The following is a 17,713-nucleotide window of genomic DNA, read 5'->3' on the forward strand; positions in this document are numbered from 1 at the left end:
ATGCCGGTGCTGCTGAAGGTGACGCCGGAGCCCTTGCAGAGGAGGCGCAGGAGGGGTTTGGGGGCAAGACCCAGGGACTGTGCACCCTGCAGGTGTCTGAGCTGGGGGCAGAGGGTCTGGGCTCAGGCCAAAGGGTCCAGGCTTGATGCCAGGGGTCCGGGCTGAGGGCATGGGTCTGGACACCGGGCTGGGGGCCGGGAAGGCGCAGGGAAGCTGAAGCCCCCTTGCCCCCTCCTTTGGTTTCCCCATCACCCTGACCAACTCCAGCCCCCCTGGGCACAGAGGACCCCCCCAGCAGGACACATCCCGCATCAGCCCCCCTCCACCTTCCTCCTCCTCCTCGCAGCCCTGCCAGGTAGGACCCAGCCCCGCTGACCCCCTCCCCGGGCGCGGATTTGGGGGGCGATGGCGGGAGCGGGCGACTCAATTCTGTCCTTCCTCCCTCCCCAGGGCTGCGGGCGGCCGTGCAGCTGGTGGAGAGCGGAGGGGGCCTCCAGACACCCGGGGGGTCCCTGACCCTCCTCTGCAAGGCCTCCGGCTTCGACTTCAGCAGCTACGGCATGTACTGGGTGCGACAGGCGCCTGGGAAGGGGCTCGAGTACGTCGGGAGTATTAGCAGCAGTGGTAGTTACACACACTACGCGCCGGCGGTCAAAGGGCGCTTCACCATCTCCCGGGACAACTCCCGGAGCACGGTCACGCTGCAGATGAACAGCCTGAAGGTCGAAGACACGGCCACCTACTACTGCGCCAAAGATGCTGGTGCTGGTGCCGGCACCGAGGCCGTGCCTGGGCAGGAAAACCGCAGGCGAGCGGCGTCCCCGGGGGAGGCAGCGATGCCTGGCAGCCCCCAGCCCTCTCTGCAGCGCTGGTGCTGCAGCCCATGCATCTGCCTGCCCCGAGCCTGCACCCCGGCACCGTGCCCCAACAGCCCTGCGCTGCCTCCCACCATCTCGCCATCTTCCCAAATCTCTGCACCAAGCCCAAACCCCTTTTTGAGCCCGGACCCCCCAGGACCCCAGCTTTGCCCTGGAGGCGGTGAAGCGCCCTTGCAACGCCGACGCGTAGGCTGTGCGGCTCCACCATGTTTAATAAGTGAGAAGTACTCAAGTCCCTTCCCAGGCGCCTGTCGCACCCATCCCATGCCAACGCTGCTGAAGTCGAAGCCGGAGGCCTTGCAGAGGAGGGTCAGGGACCCCCCGGGTGTCTGGGTGCCCCCTCCGGTCCCCACCAGCTGGGTAGGACCCAGCCCCGCTGACCCCCTCCCCGGGCGCGGATTTGGGGGGCGATGGCGGGAGCGGGCGACTCAATTCTGTCCTTCCTCCCTCCCCAGGGCTGCGGGCGGCCGTGCAGCTGGTGGAGAGCGGAGGGGGCCTCCAGACACCCGGGGGGTCCCTGACCCTCCTCTGCAAGGCCTCCGGCTTCGACTTCAGCAGCAGCAACTGGATGGTTGGGGCACAACAGGCACCTGAGAACGGAATCAATTACGTCGCGAGTATTTACAGCGATGGTAGTACCACAAGATATGCGCCGGCGGTGCAAGGGCGCTTCACCATCTCCAAGGACAACTCCCGGAGCACGCTCACGCTGCAGATGAACAGCCTGAAGGGCGAAGACACGGCCACCTACTACTGTGCCAAAGATGCTGCTGCTGCTGGTGGCACCAACCCTGGCACCGTGCCCCAACAGCCCTGCGCTGGGTCCCCAAATCCCAGCATCTTCCTGAAGCCCCTGCACCCAGCCTGGTCCCCGGCAGCAGCGTGACCGTGCTCCGGGAGTCGTCCCTGGAGATGGTGAAGCGCCCTTGCACCGCCGACGCGTAGTATGTGGTACCACCGCTGTAAATAGTCGCGACCCACTCAAGCCCCTTCCCGGGCGCCTGTCGCACCCAGTACATGTTGTAGCTGCTGAAGGTGAAGCCGGAGGCCTTGCAGAGGAGGGTCAGGGACCCCCCGGGTGTCTGGGTGCCCCCTCCGCTCTCCACCAGCTGCACGGCCGCCCGCAGCCCTGGGGAGGGAGGAAGGACAGAATTGAGTCGCCCGCTCCCGCCATCGCCCCCCAAATCTGCGCCGGGGGAGGGGGTCAGCGGGGCCGCTGCAGGGGGCTTGAGATTCCCAGCACCTTCCCGGCCCCCAGCCCTGTTTCCAGACCCCTGCCCTCAGCCCGGACCCCTTGCACCAACCCTGGAGTCTTTGCACCGAGCCCGGACCCTCTGCCCCCAGCTCAGACGCCTGCAGGGTGCACAGTCCCTGGGTCTTGCCCCCAAACCGCTCCTGCGCCTCCTCTGCAAGGGCTCCGGCGTCACCTTCAGCAGCACCGGCATGGACTGGGTGCGACAGGCGCCTGGGAAGGGGCTCGAGTACGTCGGGAGTATTAGCGGCAGTGGTAGTGGCACAGACTACGGGTCGGCGGTGCAAGGGCGCTTCACCATCTCCCGGGACAACTCCCGGAGCACGGTCACGCTGCAGATGAACAGCCTGAAGGGCGAAGACACGGCCACCTACTACTGCGCGAAATGTGCTGGTGGTTGTGGCACCGACGGCGGCACCGTGCCCCAACAGCCCTGCGCTGCCTCCCACCATCTCGCCATCTTCCCAAATCCCTGCCCAGACCCTGGATCCTTGCACCCAGCCCGGAGCCCTGCCTGTGCCCAGACCCCCCCAGGACCCAGCGTTGCTCCCCCGGGGCTGCTGCCAGCCTGGAGCTGGTTCCAGGAGCTCTGGGGGGGGTCTCCCCTTCTGCCCCTGCCCAGGGCATCGCTGCCTCTGCCTCTTGCAGGAAAAGCAGGGGGTGGGGGGTTTCTCCCAGCCACGCACGGCGTCGGAGCTACCACAATCGCCAGCACGTTTCGCGCAGTAGTAGGTGGCCGTGTCTTCGACCTTCAGGCTGTTCATCTGCAGCGTGACCGTGCTCCGGGAGTTGTCCTTGGAGACGGTGAAGCGTCCTTGCACCCCCGGCACGTAGGATGTTCCAAGACCTTCATGGTGAATACCCACGACCCCCTTGAGCCTCTTCCCGGGCGCCTGTCGCACCCAGTTGATGTAGGCGCTGCTGAAGGTGAAGCTGGAGCCTTGCAGAGCCAGGGCACCCGGGGGGTAGCTGACCCTCGTCTGAAATGGCTCCAGCTTCGACTTCAGCAGCACCGGCATGGTCTGGGTGTGACAGGCGCCCGGGAAGGGGCTCGAGTACGTCGCGAGTATTAGCAGCAGTGGTAGCACAGACTACGCGTCGGCGGTGCAAGGGCGCTTCACCATCTCCAAGGACAACTCCCGGAGCACGCTCACGCTGCAGATGAACAGCCTGAAGGGCGAAGACACGGCCACCTACTACTGCGCCAAAAGTGCTGATGCTGGTGCATGCACTGACCACGGCACCGTGCCCCAACAGCCCCGCGCTGGGTCCCCAAATCCCAGCATCTTCCTGAAGCCCCTGCACCCAGCCTGGGCCCCTACCCCACCCCCAGACCCCTGCCCTCAGCCCCCCCCCTTCACACCCAGCCCAGAGTTATTGCCCCCAACCCCCACCCTCTGCAGCCAGCCCAAATCCCCGCCCGCTGCCCCCGCCCTCCCCTCTGGAACCGGCTGGGTGCTTGCAGGGGAGGCGCCGGGCAGGGTTCGGGGGCCAGAGCCGGAGCTTGGGGCACCCTTCAGGGGACGAGGTTCACTGCGAAGGGTCCAGGCTGGATGCAAGAAGCCTGGGCTGGGTTCAAAGGGCTGAGGCGGAGGGCGAGGGTCTGGGTTTGGGGTGAGTGCAGGGCTTGGGACCAAGCTGGGGCTGGAGGGAAGAGCGCAGGGATGTTGTGACTTGGCGCAAGTAGTCCTGGCTCCGTGCAAGGGGTCTGAGGAAGGTGCTGGGTTGCGGGGACCCAGTGCAGGGACGCTGGGGCAGGGTGCAAGTGTAAGTGCCAGCACCAGCAGCGGTTTTCGTGCAGTAGTAGGTGGCCGTGTCTTCGCCCTTCAGGCTGTTCATCTGCAGCGTGAGCGTGCTCCGGGAGTTGTCCTTGGAGATGGTGAAGCGCCTTTGCACCGCCGGCGCGTAGGCTGTGCCACTACCATCGCTGTGAATACTCGCGACCCCCTCGAGCCCCTTCCCGGGCGCCTGTCGCACCCAGTCCATGCCGTAGCTGCTGAAGGTGACGCCCTTGCAGAGGAGGGTCAGGGACCCCCCGGGTGTCTGGAGGCCCCCTCCGCTCTCCACCAGCTGCACGGCCGCCCGCAGCCCTGGGGAGGGAGGAAGGACAGAATTGAGTCGCCCGCTCCCGCCATCGCCCCCCAAATCCGCGCCCGGGGAGGGGGTCAGCGGGGCCGGTGCAAGGGGGCTTGAGCTCCCCTGCGCCATCCCGGCCCCCAGCCCGGAGCCCAGGCCTTTGCTCCAAGCTCTGGACCCTCGCACTGAGCCAGGGCACCCGGGGGGTCCCTGACCCCCCTCTGCAAGGCCTCCAGCATCACCTTCAGCAGCTACAACATGTTCTGGGTGCGACAGGCGCCCGGGAAGGGGCTCGAGGGGGTTGCGGGTATTAGCAACGATGGTAGTAGCCCGTGGTACGCGTCAGCGGTCAAAGGGCGCTTCACCATCTCCCGGGACAACTCCCGGAGCACGGTCACGCTGCAGATGAACAGCCTGAAGGTCGAAGACTCGGCCACCTACTACTGCGCCAAAGCTGCTGGTGGTTGTGGCACCGACCCTGGCACCGTGCCCCAACAGCCCTGCACCGGGACCCAGCATCTCTGCATCTTCTTGATGCCCCTGCACCAAGCCAAGAGCCCTACCCCAGCCCCAGACCCTTCATCTGCAGCGTGACCGTGCACCGGGAGTTGTCCTTGGAGACGGTGAAGCGCCCTTTGACCACCGACACGCAGCCTGTCCAACTACCATCGTTGTTAATAGCCACAATGTCCTCGAGCCCCTTCCCGGGCACCTGTCGCACCCAGTCCGTGCCAGTGCTGCTGAAGGTGACGCCGGAGCCCTTGCAGAGGAGGCGCAGGAGCGGTTTGGGGGCAAGACCCAGGGACTGTGCACCTTGCAGGCGTCTGAGCTGGGGGCAGAGTGGAGGCTCGGGGCGAGGATCGGGGTTGGGTGCAGGGGTCTGGGCTGGGGGGAAGGGTCTGGGCTGGGTGCAGGGGTTTCAGGAAGAGTCTGGGAATTGGGGGAAGAGAGCAGGCGCGTTCTGGCTTGAGGGAAAGAGTCCTGGCTTGGTGCAAAGGGTTTCAGAAAGATTCAGGGATGAGGAGACCCAGGGCAGGGCTGTTGGGGCACGGTGCCGGTGTCGGTGTCAGTGTCACAATCACCAGCATCTCTGGCGCAGTAGTAGGTGTCCGTGTCTTCGACCTTCAGGCTGTTCATCTGCAGCGTGACCGTGCTCCGGGAGTTGTCCCGGGAGATGGTGAAGCGCCCTTTGACCGCCGGCGCGTACTCTGTGTAACCACCACTGCTGGTAATACCCGCAACGAACTCGAGCCCCTTCCCGGGCGCCTGTCGCACCCACTCCATGCCGGTGCTGCTGAAGGTGAAGCCCTTGCAGAGGGGGGTCAGGGACCCCCCGGGTGCCCTGGCTCAGTGCGAGGGCCCAGAGCTTGGAGCAGAGGCTCTGGGCATGGGGCAGGGCTCCAGGCTGCATTCGGGGCCCAGATTTGCTGCAGGGCTTTTGGGAAGATGCTGCCATGGGGGGAGAGCGCAGGGATGTTTGGGCTGGGTGGAAAGGGTGCGGGCGTGGTGCAAAGAGTCCAGGATTTGTGCCTGGGGTCCTGGCTGAGGGCAGGGGTCTGGAAACAGGGCTGGGGGCTGGGAAGGCGCAGGGAAGCTGAAGCCCCCTTGCACCGGCCCCGCTGACCCCCTCCCCGGGCGCGGATTTGGGGGGCGATGGCGGGAGCGGGCGACTCAATTCTGTCCTTCCTCCCTCCCCAGGGCTGCGGGCGGCCGTGCAGCTGGTGGAGAGCGGAGGGGGCCTCCAGACACCCGGGGGGTCCCTGACCCTCCTCTGCAAGGCCTCCGGCTTCACCTTCAGCAGCGCCTACATGGAGGAGGTGCGACAGGCGCCCGGGAAGGGGCTCGAGTTCGTTGCGGTTATTAGGAGCGATGCTAGTGGCACAGCTCTCTGTGTAACTACCATCGCTGTTAATTTCTGCGACGTACTCGAGCCCCTTCCCGGGCGCCTGTCGTGCCCAGTACATGCCTTTGCTGCTGAAGTCGAAGCCGGAGGCCTTGCAGAGGAGGGTCAGGGACCCCCCGGGTGTCTGGAGGCCCCCTCCGCTCTCCACCAGCTGCACGGCCGCCCGCAGCCCTGGGGAGGGAGGAAGGACAGAATTGAGTCGCCCGCTCCCGCCATCGCCCCCCAAATCCGCGCCCGGGGAGGGGGTCAGCGGGCCTGGGTCCTACCTGGCAGGGCTGCGAGGAGGAGGAGGAAGGTGGAGGGGGGCTGATGCGGGATGTGTCCTGCTGGGGGGGTCCTCTGTGCCCAGGGGGGCTGGAGTTGGTCAGGGTGATGGGGAAACCAAAGGAGGGGGCAAGGGGGCTTCAGCTTCCCTGCGCCTTCCCGGCCCCCAGCTGCCCAGGATCGGGCTCGAGCAAGTCGCAAGTATTGGCAACACTGGTGGTAGCACAGCCTACACGCCGGCGGTGGAAGGGCGCTTCACCATCTCCAAGGACAACTCCCGGAGCACGCTCACGCTGCAGATGAACAGCCTGAAGGTCGAAGACACGGCCACCTACTACTGCGCGAAAACCGCTGCTGGTGCTGGCACTTACACTTGCACCCTGCCCCAGCGTCCCTGCACTGGGTCCCCGCAACCCAGCACCTTCCTCAGACCCCTTGCACGGAGCCAGGACTACTTGCGCCAAGTCACAACATCCCTGCGCTCTTCCCTCCAGCCCCAGCTTGGTCCCAAGCCCTGCACTCACCCCAAACCCAGACCCTCGCCCTCCGCCTCAGCCCTTTGAACCCAGCCCAGGCTTCTTGCATCCAGCCTGGACCCTTCGCAGTGAACCTCGTCCCCTGAAGGGTGCCCCAAGCTCCGGCTCTGGCCCCCGAACCCTGCCCGGCGCCTCCCCTGCAAGCACCCAGCCGGTTCCAGAGGGGAGGGCAGGGGCAGCGGGCGGGGATTTGGGCTGGCTGCAGAGGGTGGGGGTTGGGGGCAATAACTCTGGGCTGGGTGTGAAGGGGGGGGGCTGAGGGCAGGGGTCTGGGGGTGGGGTAGGGGCCCAGGCTGGGTGCAGGGGTCTCAGGAAGATGCGGAGATGCTGGGACCCAGCGCAGGGCTGTTGGGGCACGGTGCCGGGGTCGGTGCCAGCACCAGCAGCACTTTTGGCGCAGTAGTAGGTGGCCGTGTCTTCGCCCTTCAGGCTGTTCATCTGCAGCGTGAGCGTGCTCCGGGAGTTGTCCTTGGAGATGGTGAAGCGCCCTTGCACCGCCGACGCGTAGTCTGTGCTACCACTGCTGCTAATACTCGCGACGTACTCGAGCCCCTTCCCGGGCGCCTGTCGCACCCATCCCATGCCAACGCTGCTGAAGGTGAAGCCGGAGGGCTTGCAGAGGAGGGTCAGGGACCCCCCGGGTGTCTGGAGGCCCCCTCCGCTCTCCACCAGCTGCACGGCCGCCCGCAGCCCTGGGGAGGGAGGAAGGACAGAATTGAGTCGCCCGCTCCCGCCATCGCCCCCCAAATCCGCGCCCGGGGAGGGGGTCAGCGGGGCCGGTGCAAGGGGGCTTGAGCTCCCCTGCGCCATCCCGGCCCCCAGCCCGGAGCCCAGGCCTTTGCTCCAAGCTCTGGACCCTCGCACTGAGCCAGGGCACCCGGGGGGTCCCTGACCCCCCTCTGCAAGGCCTCCAGCATCACCTTCAGCAGCTACAACATGTTCTGGGTGCGACAGGCGCCCGGGAAGGGGCTCGAGTTTGTCGCGAGTATTGACAACACTGGTGGTTACACAAGCTACGCGTCGGCGGTGCAAGGGCGCTTCACCATCTCCAAGGACAACTCCCGGAGCACGCTCACGCTGCAGATGAACAGCCTGAAGGGCGAAGACACGGCCACCTACTACTGCGCCAAAGCTGATGGTGCTGGTGGTGGCACCGACCCCGGCACCGTGCCCCAACAGCCCTGCGCTGGGTCCCAGCATCTCCGCATCTTCCTGAGACCCCTGCACCCAGCCTGGGCCCCTACCCCACCCCCAGACCCCTGCCCTCATATCCCACCCTTCACACCCAGACCAGAGTTATTGCCCCCAACCCCCACCCTCTGCAGCCAGCCCAAATCCCCACCCGCTGGCCCCGTCCTCCCCTCTGGAACCAGCTGGGTGCCGCCGCCGCCACCACCAGCGCTGGGAATTTCTGCCGCCCACCCCAGCCCCTTCCCAGGTGCCTGTCGCACCCCGAGCGGGCCGGAGCAGTGGAGCGAAGCCGGAGCCCTTGCAGGGCACAGCATGGAGACGTATTATGGCCCAGGGCAGGGCTTTGGGCTCAGAGCTGGGGGTTTTGGCTCCGTGCAGGGCTTAGGGGTCCCTGGGATGGAGCAGGCACGGTGCAGGGACGGGGCGCGGGTGCAGAAGCCGGGGGCTCGGGGCAGGGCTCTGGGTGCAGTGGGGCAGGGGACACGGGAGCAGGGGAAAGCCCGGCACCGCTGCCTCCCCTGGCAGAACCAGTTGACGTGGGGTTTTTCCCAGCCCCGCATCATCATAATCTTCTCTGGCGCAGTAGTAGGTGGCCGTGTCTTCGACCTTCAGGCTGTTCATCTGCAGCGTGAGCGTGCTCCGGGAGTTGTCCCGGGAGATGGTGAAGCGCCCTTGCACCGCCGGTGCGTAGTATGCGCTACCAAAGATTTTCGGACACACTACCATCGCTGTAAATACCCGCGACCCACTCGAGCCCCTTCCCGGGCGCCTGTCGCACCCACTGCATGTCGTAGCTGCTGAAGGTGAAGCCGGAGGCCTTGCAGAGGAGGGTCAGGGACCCCCCGGGTGTCTGGAGGCCCCCTCCGCTCTCCACCAGCTGCACGGCCGCCCGCAGCCCTGGGGAGGGAGGAAGGACAGAATTGAGTCGCCCGCTCCCGCCATCGCCCCCCAAATCCGCGCCTGGGGAGGGGGTCAGCGGGGCTGGGTCCTACCCAGCTGGTGGGGACCGGAGGGGGCACCCAGACACCCGGGGGGTCCCTGACCCTCCTCTGCAAGGCCTCCGGCTTCACCTTCAGCAGCAACACCATGATGTGGGTGCGACAGGCGCCCGGGAAGGGGCTCGAGTACGTCGCGGGTATTGACAGCTTTGGTTACACAGAGTACGCGCCGGCGGTGCAAGGGCACTTCACCCTCTCCCGGGACGACTCCCGGAGCACGCTCACGCTGCAGATGAACAGCCTGGAGGGCTGTTTTTTTGGTTTTTTGTTTTTGGTTTTTTGTGCTGTTTTTCATGCACGAAAAGTGCTGGTGCCGGCACCGAGGCCGTGCCTGGGCAGGAAAACCGCAGGCGAGCGGCGTCCCCGGGGGAGGCAGCGATGCCTGGCAGCCCCCAGCCCTCTCTGCAGCGCTGGTGCTGCAGCCCATGCATCTGCCTGCCCCGAGCCCGCACCCCGCCACCGTGCCCCAACAGCCCTGCGCTGCCTCCCACCATCTCGCCATCTTCCCAAATCCCTGCCCAGACCCTGGATCCTTGCACCCAGCCCGGAGCCCTGCCTGTGCCCAGACCCCCCCAGGACCCAGCTTTGCTCCCCCGGGGCTGCTGCCAGCCTGGAGCTGGTTCCAGGAGCTCTGGGGGGGGTCTCCCCTTCTGCCCCTGCCCAGGGCTGCAGGCGGCCGTGCAGCTGGTGGAGAGCGGAGGGGGCACCCAGACACCCGGGGGGTCCCTGACCCTCCTCTGCAAGGCCTCCGGCTTCGACTTCAGCAGCTACGAAATGTCCTGGGTGCGACAGGCGCCCGAGTACATCGCAGAAATTGGAAGCGGTGATGGTAGCACATCCTACGCCCCGGCGGTGGAAGGGCGCTTCACCCTCTCCCGGGACAACTCCCGGAGCACGGTCACGCTGCAGATGAACAGCCTGAAGGTCGAAGACACGGCCACCTACTACTGCGCCAAAGGTGCTGGTGCTGGCCCCGACCCCGCCACTGTGTCCCCAAATCTCAGCGTTTTCATGTAATCCGTGCCCAAAGATCTGGGTTTTGTAGCAAGTCTGGACCCTTGCACCAAGCACAAAACCCTTTTTAGTGAGCCCAAATCCTCAGCTTTTGGCCCAAATCCCTGCCCTGCATCTCCTCTGCAAGGGCTCTGGCTTCACCTCCGGCACGTTCTCGGTGCCACAGGCAGCCAGAACCTTCGCAAAATCCTTGCGCCGAGCCCAGACCCCTGCCCTGAGCCCAGAAATCCCCACCCTTCATCCCAAAATCCCAGCATCTTCCCAAGATCCTTGCTCTGAGCCCAGGCACCCCTGTCCTGCATCCCAAAATCCCAGCATCTTGCCCAAATCCTTGCTCTGAGTCCAGATCTCTGCCCTGAGCAGAGAAATCCCCACTCAGCATCCCAAAATCCCATTATCCTCCCAAAATCCTTGCCCTGAGCCCAGAAATCCCCACCCTGAATTCCAGAATCGTAGCATCTCCCCAAAAATCCAATCAACTCCCCAAAAATCCAATCAACTCCCCAAAAATCCAATCAACTCCCCAAAAATCCAATCAACTCCCCAAAAATCCTTGCTCCAAGCCCAGAAACCCCCACCCAGAATCCTAAAATCCCATTATCCTCCCAAAATCCTTGCCCTGAGCCCACCAATCCCCACCCTGAATCCCAGAATCGCAGCATCTCCCCCCAAATCCAATTATCTCCCCCCAAATCCAATTATCTCCCCCCAAATCCAATTATCTCCCCCCAAATCCAATTATCTCCCCCCAAATCCTTGCTCGGAGCCCAGAAACCCCCACCCAGAATCCTAAAATCCCATTATCCTCCCCAAATCCTTGCCCTGAGCCCAGAAACCCCCACCTTAAATCCCCAAATCCCAGCATCTTTCCAAAATCCTTACTCGAAGTCCAAGCCACTGCCCTGAGCCCAGAAATCCCCACCCTGAATCCCAAAAATCCAATTATCTCCCCCCAAATCCAATTATCTCCCCCCAAATCCAATTATCTCCCCCCAAATCCTTGCTCCGAGCCCAGACACCCCTACCCTGTATCCCAAAATCCCAGCATCTTCCCCAAATCCTTGCCCTGAGCCCAGAAATCACCACCCTGAATCCCCCAAAATCTCATTATCCCCCCCAAAATCTCATTATCCCCCCAAAATCTCATTATCCCCCCCAAAATCTCATTATCCCCCCCCCAAAATCCTTGCTCCGAGCCCAGAAATCCCTCCCCTACACCCCCAAATCCCAGTATTTTCCCCAAAATCCCAACATCTTCCCCAAAATCCTTGCGCCAGGGAGCAACCACAAAAAAGCAAAAGCTCATTTCTGAGCTTCCTACCCCAAAACAACACCGATGACGTCAGCAACGAGGGCACTGCAGAGATCGCAATTAAATAATCCAACCCAGATTAAGCAGGGAGGGCAATTAAATAATTAAGGCCGACGAATTAATGAGGGCCGGGAAGAGATTGCAATTAATTAATTCAGTAGCAACAAATGATAAGGGCTCTGCAGAGATTGCAATTAATTAATTCAGTGGAAATAAATGATAAGGGCTCTGCAGAGATTGCAATTAATTAATTCAGTGGAAATAAAGGATAAGGGCTCTGCAGAGATTGCAATTAATTAATTCAGTGGCAACAAATAATAAGGGCTCTGCAGAGATTGCAATTAATTAATTCAGTGACAACAAATGATAAGGGTTTTGCAGAGCTTGCAATTAAATAATTCAGTGGAAATAAATAACAAGGGTTTTGCAGAGATTGCAATTAATTAATTCAGGGAAATAAATGATAAGGGCTCTGCAGAGATTGCAATTTAAAAAAATCATAAACGAGATCTAAGGGTGCACTGCAGAGTTTGCAATTAATTAATTCAGGGTAAATAAGACATAAAAGTGCACTGCAGAGCTTGGAATTAAATTAATCGGGGTAATAAAGATATGAGGGTGCACTGCAGAGCTTGCAATTAATTAATTCAACGTACAAAAATGTGAGGGCTCACTGCAGAGCTTGCAATTAAATAATTCAGTATAAAAAAGATGTAAGGGGGCACTGCAGAGCTTGTAATTAAATAATTCAATATAAAAAAGATATAAGGGGGCACTGCAGAGCTTGCAATTAAATTAATCGGGGTAAATAAGTGATAAGGCCCCCCCACAGAGATTGCAATTAAAGAATTCAATATTGAAAAATTATAAGGGCTCACTGCAAAGCTTGCAATTAAATAATTCAGTATAAAAAAGATATGAGGGCGCGCTGCAGAGCTTGCAATTAAATAATTCAGTGTAAATAAAACATAAGGGTGCGCTGCAGAGCTTGCAATTAAATAATTTGATATAAAAAAGATATGAGGGCACGCTGCAGAGCTTGCAATTAAATAATTCAGGGTAAATAAAACATAAGGGTGCGCTGCAGAGCTTGCAATTAAATAATTCAGTATAAAAAAGATATGAGGGCGCGCTGCAGAGCTTGCAATTAAATAATTCAGTGTAAATAAAACATAAGGGTGCGCTGCAGAGCTTGCAATTAAATAATTTGATATAAAAAAGATATGAGGGCACGCTGCAGAGCTTGCAATTAAATAATTCAGGGTAAATAAAACATAAGGGCTCACTGCAGAGCTTGCAATTAAATAATTTGATATAAAAAAGGTATGAGGGCGCGCTGCAGAGCATGCAATTAAATAATTCGGTGTAAATAAAGCATAAGGGTGCGCTGCGGAGATTGCAATGAGATAATTTAATGTACATCTGCGATAAGGGTACGGCCGAGCTTGCAATTAAACGATAAGCTGCAGAGAAGTGATAAGGGCTCACTGCAGAGCTTGCAATGAAAAAAAATTGAGTGTGATTCCGTGATTAATTCCCCAGAGACCTTGCAATTAAATAATTTGGCGCACACCTGCGATGAATTCCCCAGAGACCTCGCAATTAAACAATTTGGCGCACACCTGCGATGAATTCCCTGGAGATATTGCAATTAAATAATTCGGCGCACACCTGCGATGAATTCCCTAGAGATATTGCAATTAAAGAATTCGGCGTAAACAAGTGATCCGGGTGCCCAGCAGAGCTTGCAATTAAAGAATTCAAATCCCCACCACTAACGAGCAGCTGGCAGAGATTTGCAATTAAAACACCGGGTAGGGCTGAGGGGTGGGGGCGGACCCCTCCCATGCAAATCCCCGGCACCCAGCGCCTTTAAAACCCCCCGATCCCACCATGGTGGCACATCCCCAGTCTCCCCTACCCTCCTCTTCACCATGGGCATCCACTTGGCCTCTACCTTCCTCCTCCTCCTCGCAGCCCTGCCAGGTAGGTCCCAGCCCCGCTGACCCCCTCCCCGGGCGCGGATTTGGGGGGCGATGGCGGGAGCGGGCGACTCAATTCTGTCCTTCCTCTCTCCCCAGGGCTGCGGGCGGCCGTGCAGCTGGTGGGGAGCGGAGGGGGCCTCCAGACACCCGGGGGGTCCCTGACCCTCCTCTGCAAGGCCTCCGGCTTCACCTTCAGCAGCTATAGCATGGAGTGGGTGCGACAGGCGCCCGGGAAGGGGCTCGAGTACGTCGCGGGTATTAGCAGCGGTGGTAGCACATACTACGCGTCGGCGGTCAAAGGGCGCTTCACCATCTCCCGGGACAACTCCCGGAGCACGCTCACGCTGCAGATGAACAGCCTGAAGGTCGAAGACACGGCCACCTACTACTGCGCGAAAGCTGCTCACGGTGGCACCGACCTCATGCGCAGCTGGCGAAAAACCCAGTGTTGGCTGGTTGTCCCGTGGGAGACGGAGGGCGGCGATGCGTGGCGACTCTTTGCCGTGCTTGAGCGGCCGCAGCTGCTGCGTCAGGGTTTTGCTGCAAGCCCAGATCCTTTGTGTGGTGTCCAAGAGCTACTGCATGGAGCACAGACCCTTGTGAAGCACCCAAGAGCCTTTGCATGGCACCCAAGCCCCCTTGCACAGAGCCTGGACCCTTTGCATAGCACCCAAGCCCCCTTGCACGGAGGATGAGACCCTTTGCACAGCACCCAGACCCTTGCATGGTGCACAAGAGCCTTGCAAGGAACCCAGACCCTTTGCAGGGCACCCAAGCCCCCTTGCACGGAGCCCAGATCCTTGTGGTCCATTCAAGTGCCCCCTTGCACAGAGCCCAGACCCCTTGCAGGGCACCCAAGTGCCCTTTGCACAGAGTCCAGATGTTTTACACGTTGCCCAAGAACCAAGATTAGATCCAGATATGGAGATGATTTTGCCATTTCTGGCAAGTTTTGCCAAAATCTGGGGATGCTTTGTCCTTTAGGGCCACTTTTGGCCCCAAAATGGGCCTGCTTTGGCTCTTTGGACCAGTTTCACACAAAATCTGGGCAGGCCTTGTCTCTTTGGATCAGTTTTGCCCCAAATCTGGGAAGGCTTTGCCTTTTATGGCCAATTTCACCAAAAATCTAGGCCTGCTTTGGCTCTTTGGGCCCTTCTTGACCCAAATCGGGGCATGCTTTGGTACTTCAGGCCACTTTCAACCTCAATTTGGGCAGGTTTTGCCCTTAAGGGCCTTTCTCGACCCAAATGTGAGCCTGATGTAGATCTCTGGGCTATTCTTGACCCAAATCTGGGCATGCTTTGGTTCTTTGGGCCAGTTTTGACCCAAATCTTGGCCTGCTTTGCCCTTAAGGGCCTTTCTCGACCCAAACGTGGGCCCGCCGTGGCTCTGTGGGCCTTTCTCGACCCGAATGTGAGCCTGATGTAGATCTCTGGGCTATTCTCGACCCAAATCTGGGCATGCTTTGGTTCTTTGGGCCAGTTTCGGCCCAAATCTTGGCCTGCTTTGCCCTTTAGGGCCTTTCTCAAACCCAAACGCGGGCCCGTGGCGGCTCTGTGGGCCGTCTTCGACCCAAACGCAGGCCCAAGGCGGCTCTGTGGGCCAGTTTTGACCCAAATCTTGGCCTGCTTTGCCTTTTAGGGCTACTTTTCACTGAAATCTGGGCATGCTTTGCCCATTAGAGTCAGTTTTGGCCCAAATCTGGGCCCGCTGTGGCTCTGTGGGCCTTTCTCCACCCAAATCAGAGACCACTGCAGATCTTTGAGCTATTCTCAACTCAAATCTGGGCATGCTTTGCCCTTTTTGACCAGTTTTGACTGAAATCTAGGCATGCTTTGACTGTTTGGGCCAATTTTGATCCAAATCTGGGCATGCTTTGACACTTCAGGCCAGTTTGGCCCCAAAATCTGGGTGTGTTTTGGTTCTTGGGGCTGTTTTCGACCCAAATGTGGGGCCGCTGTGGCTCTTTGGTCCTTTCTCGACCCAAATCTGGGCACGCTGTGGTTCTTTGGGCCAATTTGGACCCAAATCTTGGCCTCCTTTGCCCTTTAGGGCCACTTTCAATCCAAATCTGGGCATGCTTTGCCCTTTAGGGCCAGTTTTGGCCCAAATCTGGGGCCGTCATGGCTCTGTGGGCCACTGTTGACTCAAATCTGGGGCCGCTGTTGCTCTTCGGCCATTCCTGAGCCAAATCTGGGCCTGCTTTGGCTCTTCAGGCCACTTTCCACCCAAATCTGGGCACGCTTTGACTCTTCAGGCCAGTCTGGCCCCAAATCTGGGTGTGTTTTGGCTCTTTGGGTCATTCTTGACCCCAATCTGGCCACGCTTCTCCTTTTATGACCCGTTTTGCCCCAAATATGGGGATATTTTTCCCCTTTTGCCCATTTTAGCCACAAATCTGGGCATGCTTTTCGTTTTACAACTATTTATACTTTCAGTTTGGGAATGTTTTGGCCCTTATGGCTCATTTGGCCCCAAACCTGGGGGCCCTTTGCCCTTTCTGGCCAGTTTTCACTTAAACATTGGCGTTTCTCAGCCTTTTTAGATCCCCCATTGGGATGCTTTTGCCATTCAGGACTGGGTTTCGGTGCAGGAGGGAGGAGCGGAGCCTGTGGCCGCTCGGGCGTGCGGCCCCGCAGAGGAGGGGGCTGCGCCAGGGGGATTTTGTGTGACCCTGAGGCACCGTGGGTGCTGATGATTGTTGTGTTGATTACCACGGTGGTGCAGGCAATGACAAAAACGGTGGTGGGATCTCAGCTCGGCTCCCGGCAGCGGCTGCGCCCGGGGGGGCCTTTCCCGGGGGACCAGCCCCCGCTTGGGCCCTCTTCCCCTTCCTGCCCCCTTCTGCACCAAACCTGGGCAGCTTTTGCCCTTTAGGGCCCATTTTGCAGCAAACCTGGGGATGTTTTGCCTCTTAAATACCTGTTTTCCCCCCGCTGCGGGTGTCTTCTGCCCTTTATGGCCACATTTGTTCCAAATCTGAGAAGACTCTTGCCCTTTAATATCATTTTTTGCTTGAAGGGGTGATGCCTTTCCTTTTTGGGACCATTTTTGCCCTAAATCTGGGCCTATTTTACCCATTATTGTCAATTTTTCCAGCAACTTGGGATGTTTTTCCCTATTTTGGCAATTTCACCCCAAATCTCATGATGCTTTCCCTCTTTGCACCATTCTGAACCCAAATCTGGGCACGCCTTGCCTCCTCGGTACGATTCTGCCGAAAATATGGGAAGGCCTTTCCTTTTATGGCCGTTTTTGCCCCACATCAGGGCGTCTTTTTCTCTTTATGGCCAGTTTTACCTGAAAACTGTGTTTGTTTTCCCTACCTGCCTGCTTTTACAGCAAATCTGGGGTTTTCTTGCTATCTGTGGCCATTTTCCCTATGTATGAGGATGGTTTTGCTTCTCCATCCCTGTGTTGCCAGAAATATGGGAACGTTTTGCCCTCTAAAGCTATTTTTTCAACCAATGTGAGGATGGCATTTCTTTTCTGACCTTTTTTTCCTCCTAAAAATGGGAGGCTTTTGTCCGTTATGGACATTTTAGCAAATGTGGGGATGCTTTGCCCTTTATGGCCATTTCTGCGCCAAATCGGGGGATTCTTTTCCTTTTTGAGCTATTTTTGCCCTAAACCTGGGCACCTTTTGCCCTTTATTGCCCTTTTTCCCCCCAAATCGGAGATGCTGCTCGCTTTTAGCTCCATTCCTGCAGCCAGTGGGGGATGTTGTGCCTCTGAATGACGCTTTGGCCCCAGGACGGGCGTTCCTTGGCCCTTTACGGCCGTATTTGCTCTTTCTCCCCAGTTCTGCCCAACCCGAGGGATGCTTTTTCCCTTCTAGGGTGTTTTTTGCAGAAAATGTGGGGAGGTGTTGTGCTTTATTGCCAGCTTTTAATTAAATCTGGGGTTACTTTTCCCTTGGAAGGGTATTTTTGGGTGCGGGAGGGAGGAGCGGAGCCTGTGGCCGCTCGGGCGTGCGGCCCCGCAGAGGAGGGGGCTGCGCCGGGGGATTTTGTGCGACCCTGTGGCACCGTGGGTGCTGGTGGTAGTTGGTATGCTGCTGATTTATCACGGTGGTGCAGGCAATGACAAAAACGTTGGTGGGATCTCAGCTCGGCTCCCGGCAGCGGCTGCGCCCGGGGGGGCCTTTCCCAGGGGACCAGCCCCCGCTTGGGCCCTCTTCCCCTTCCTGCCCCCTTCTGCACCAAACCTGGGCAGCTTTTGCCCTTTTAATGCCAAGTTTTGCAGCAAACCTGGGGATGTTTTGCCTCTTAAATACCTGTTTTCCCCCCGCTGCGGGTGTCTTC

At 59.5% G+C, this 17,713-nt stretch overlaps 2 gene segments (V, D, J or C); both read left to right on the forward strand.

Annotated features, from left to right (window-relative positions):
• LOC148051905 (immunoglobulin heavy variable 3-23-like) lies at window positions 1-1,068 on the forward strand. The segment is given in 4 exon segments: window positions 1-18; window positions 283-355; window positions 451-785; window positions 1,015-1,068. Coding segments are annotated over 4 exon segments (480 nt in total).
• Window positions 1,069-13,330: 12,262 nt separating this feature from the next.
• On the forward strand, window positions 13,331-14,560 carry LOC104017581 (immunoglobulin heavy variable 3-23-like). The segment is given in 2 exon segments: window positions 13,331-13,410; window positions 13,506-14,560. Coding segments are annotated over 2 exon segments (651 nt in total).
• The last annotated feature ends 3,153 nt before the right edge of the window (window positions 14,561-17,713 follow it).

Source organism: Nipponia nippon, unplaced genomic scaffold, assembly GCF_047370975.1.
Source record: "Nipponia nippon isolate SJK-2023a ecotype South Korea unplaced genomic scaffold, ASM4737097v1 scaffold_51, whole genome shotgun sequence".
NCBI lineage: Eukaryota > Metazoa > Chordata > Aves > Pelecaniformes > Threskiornithidae > Nipponia > Nipponia nippon.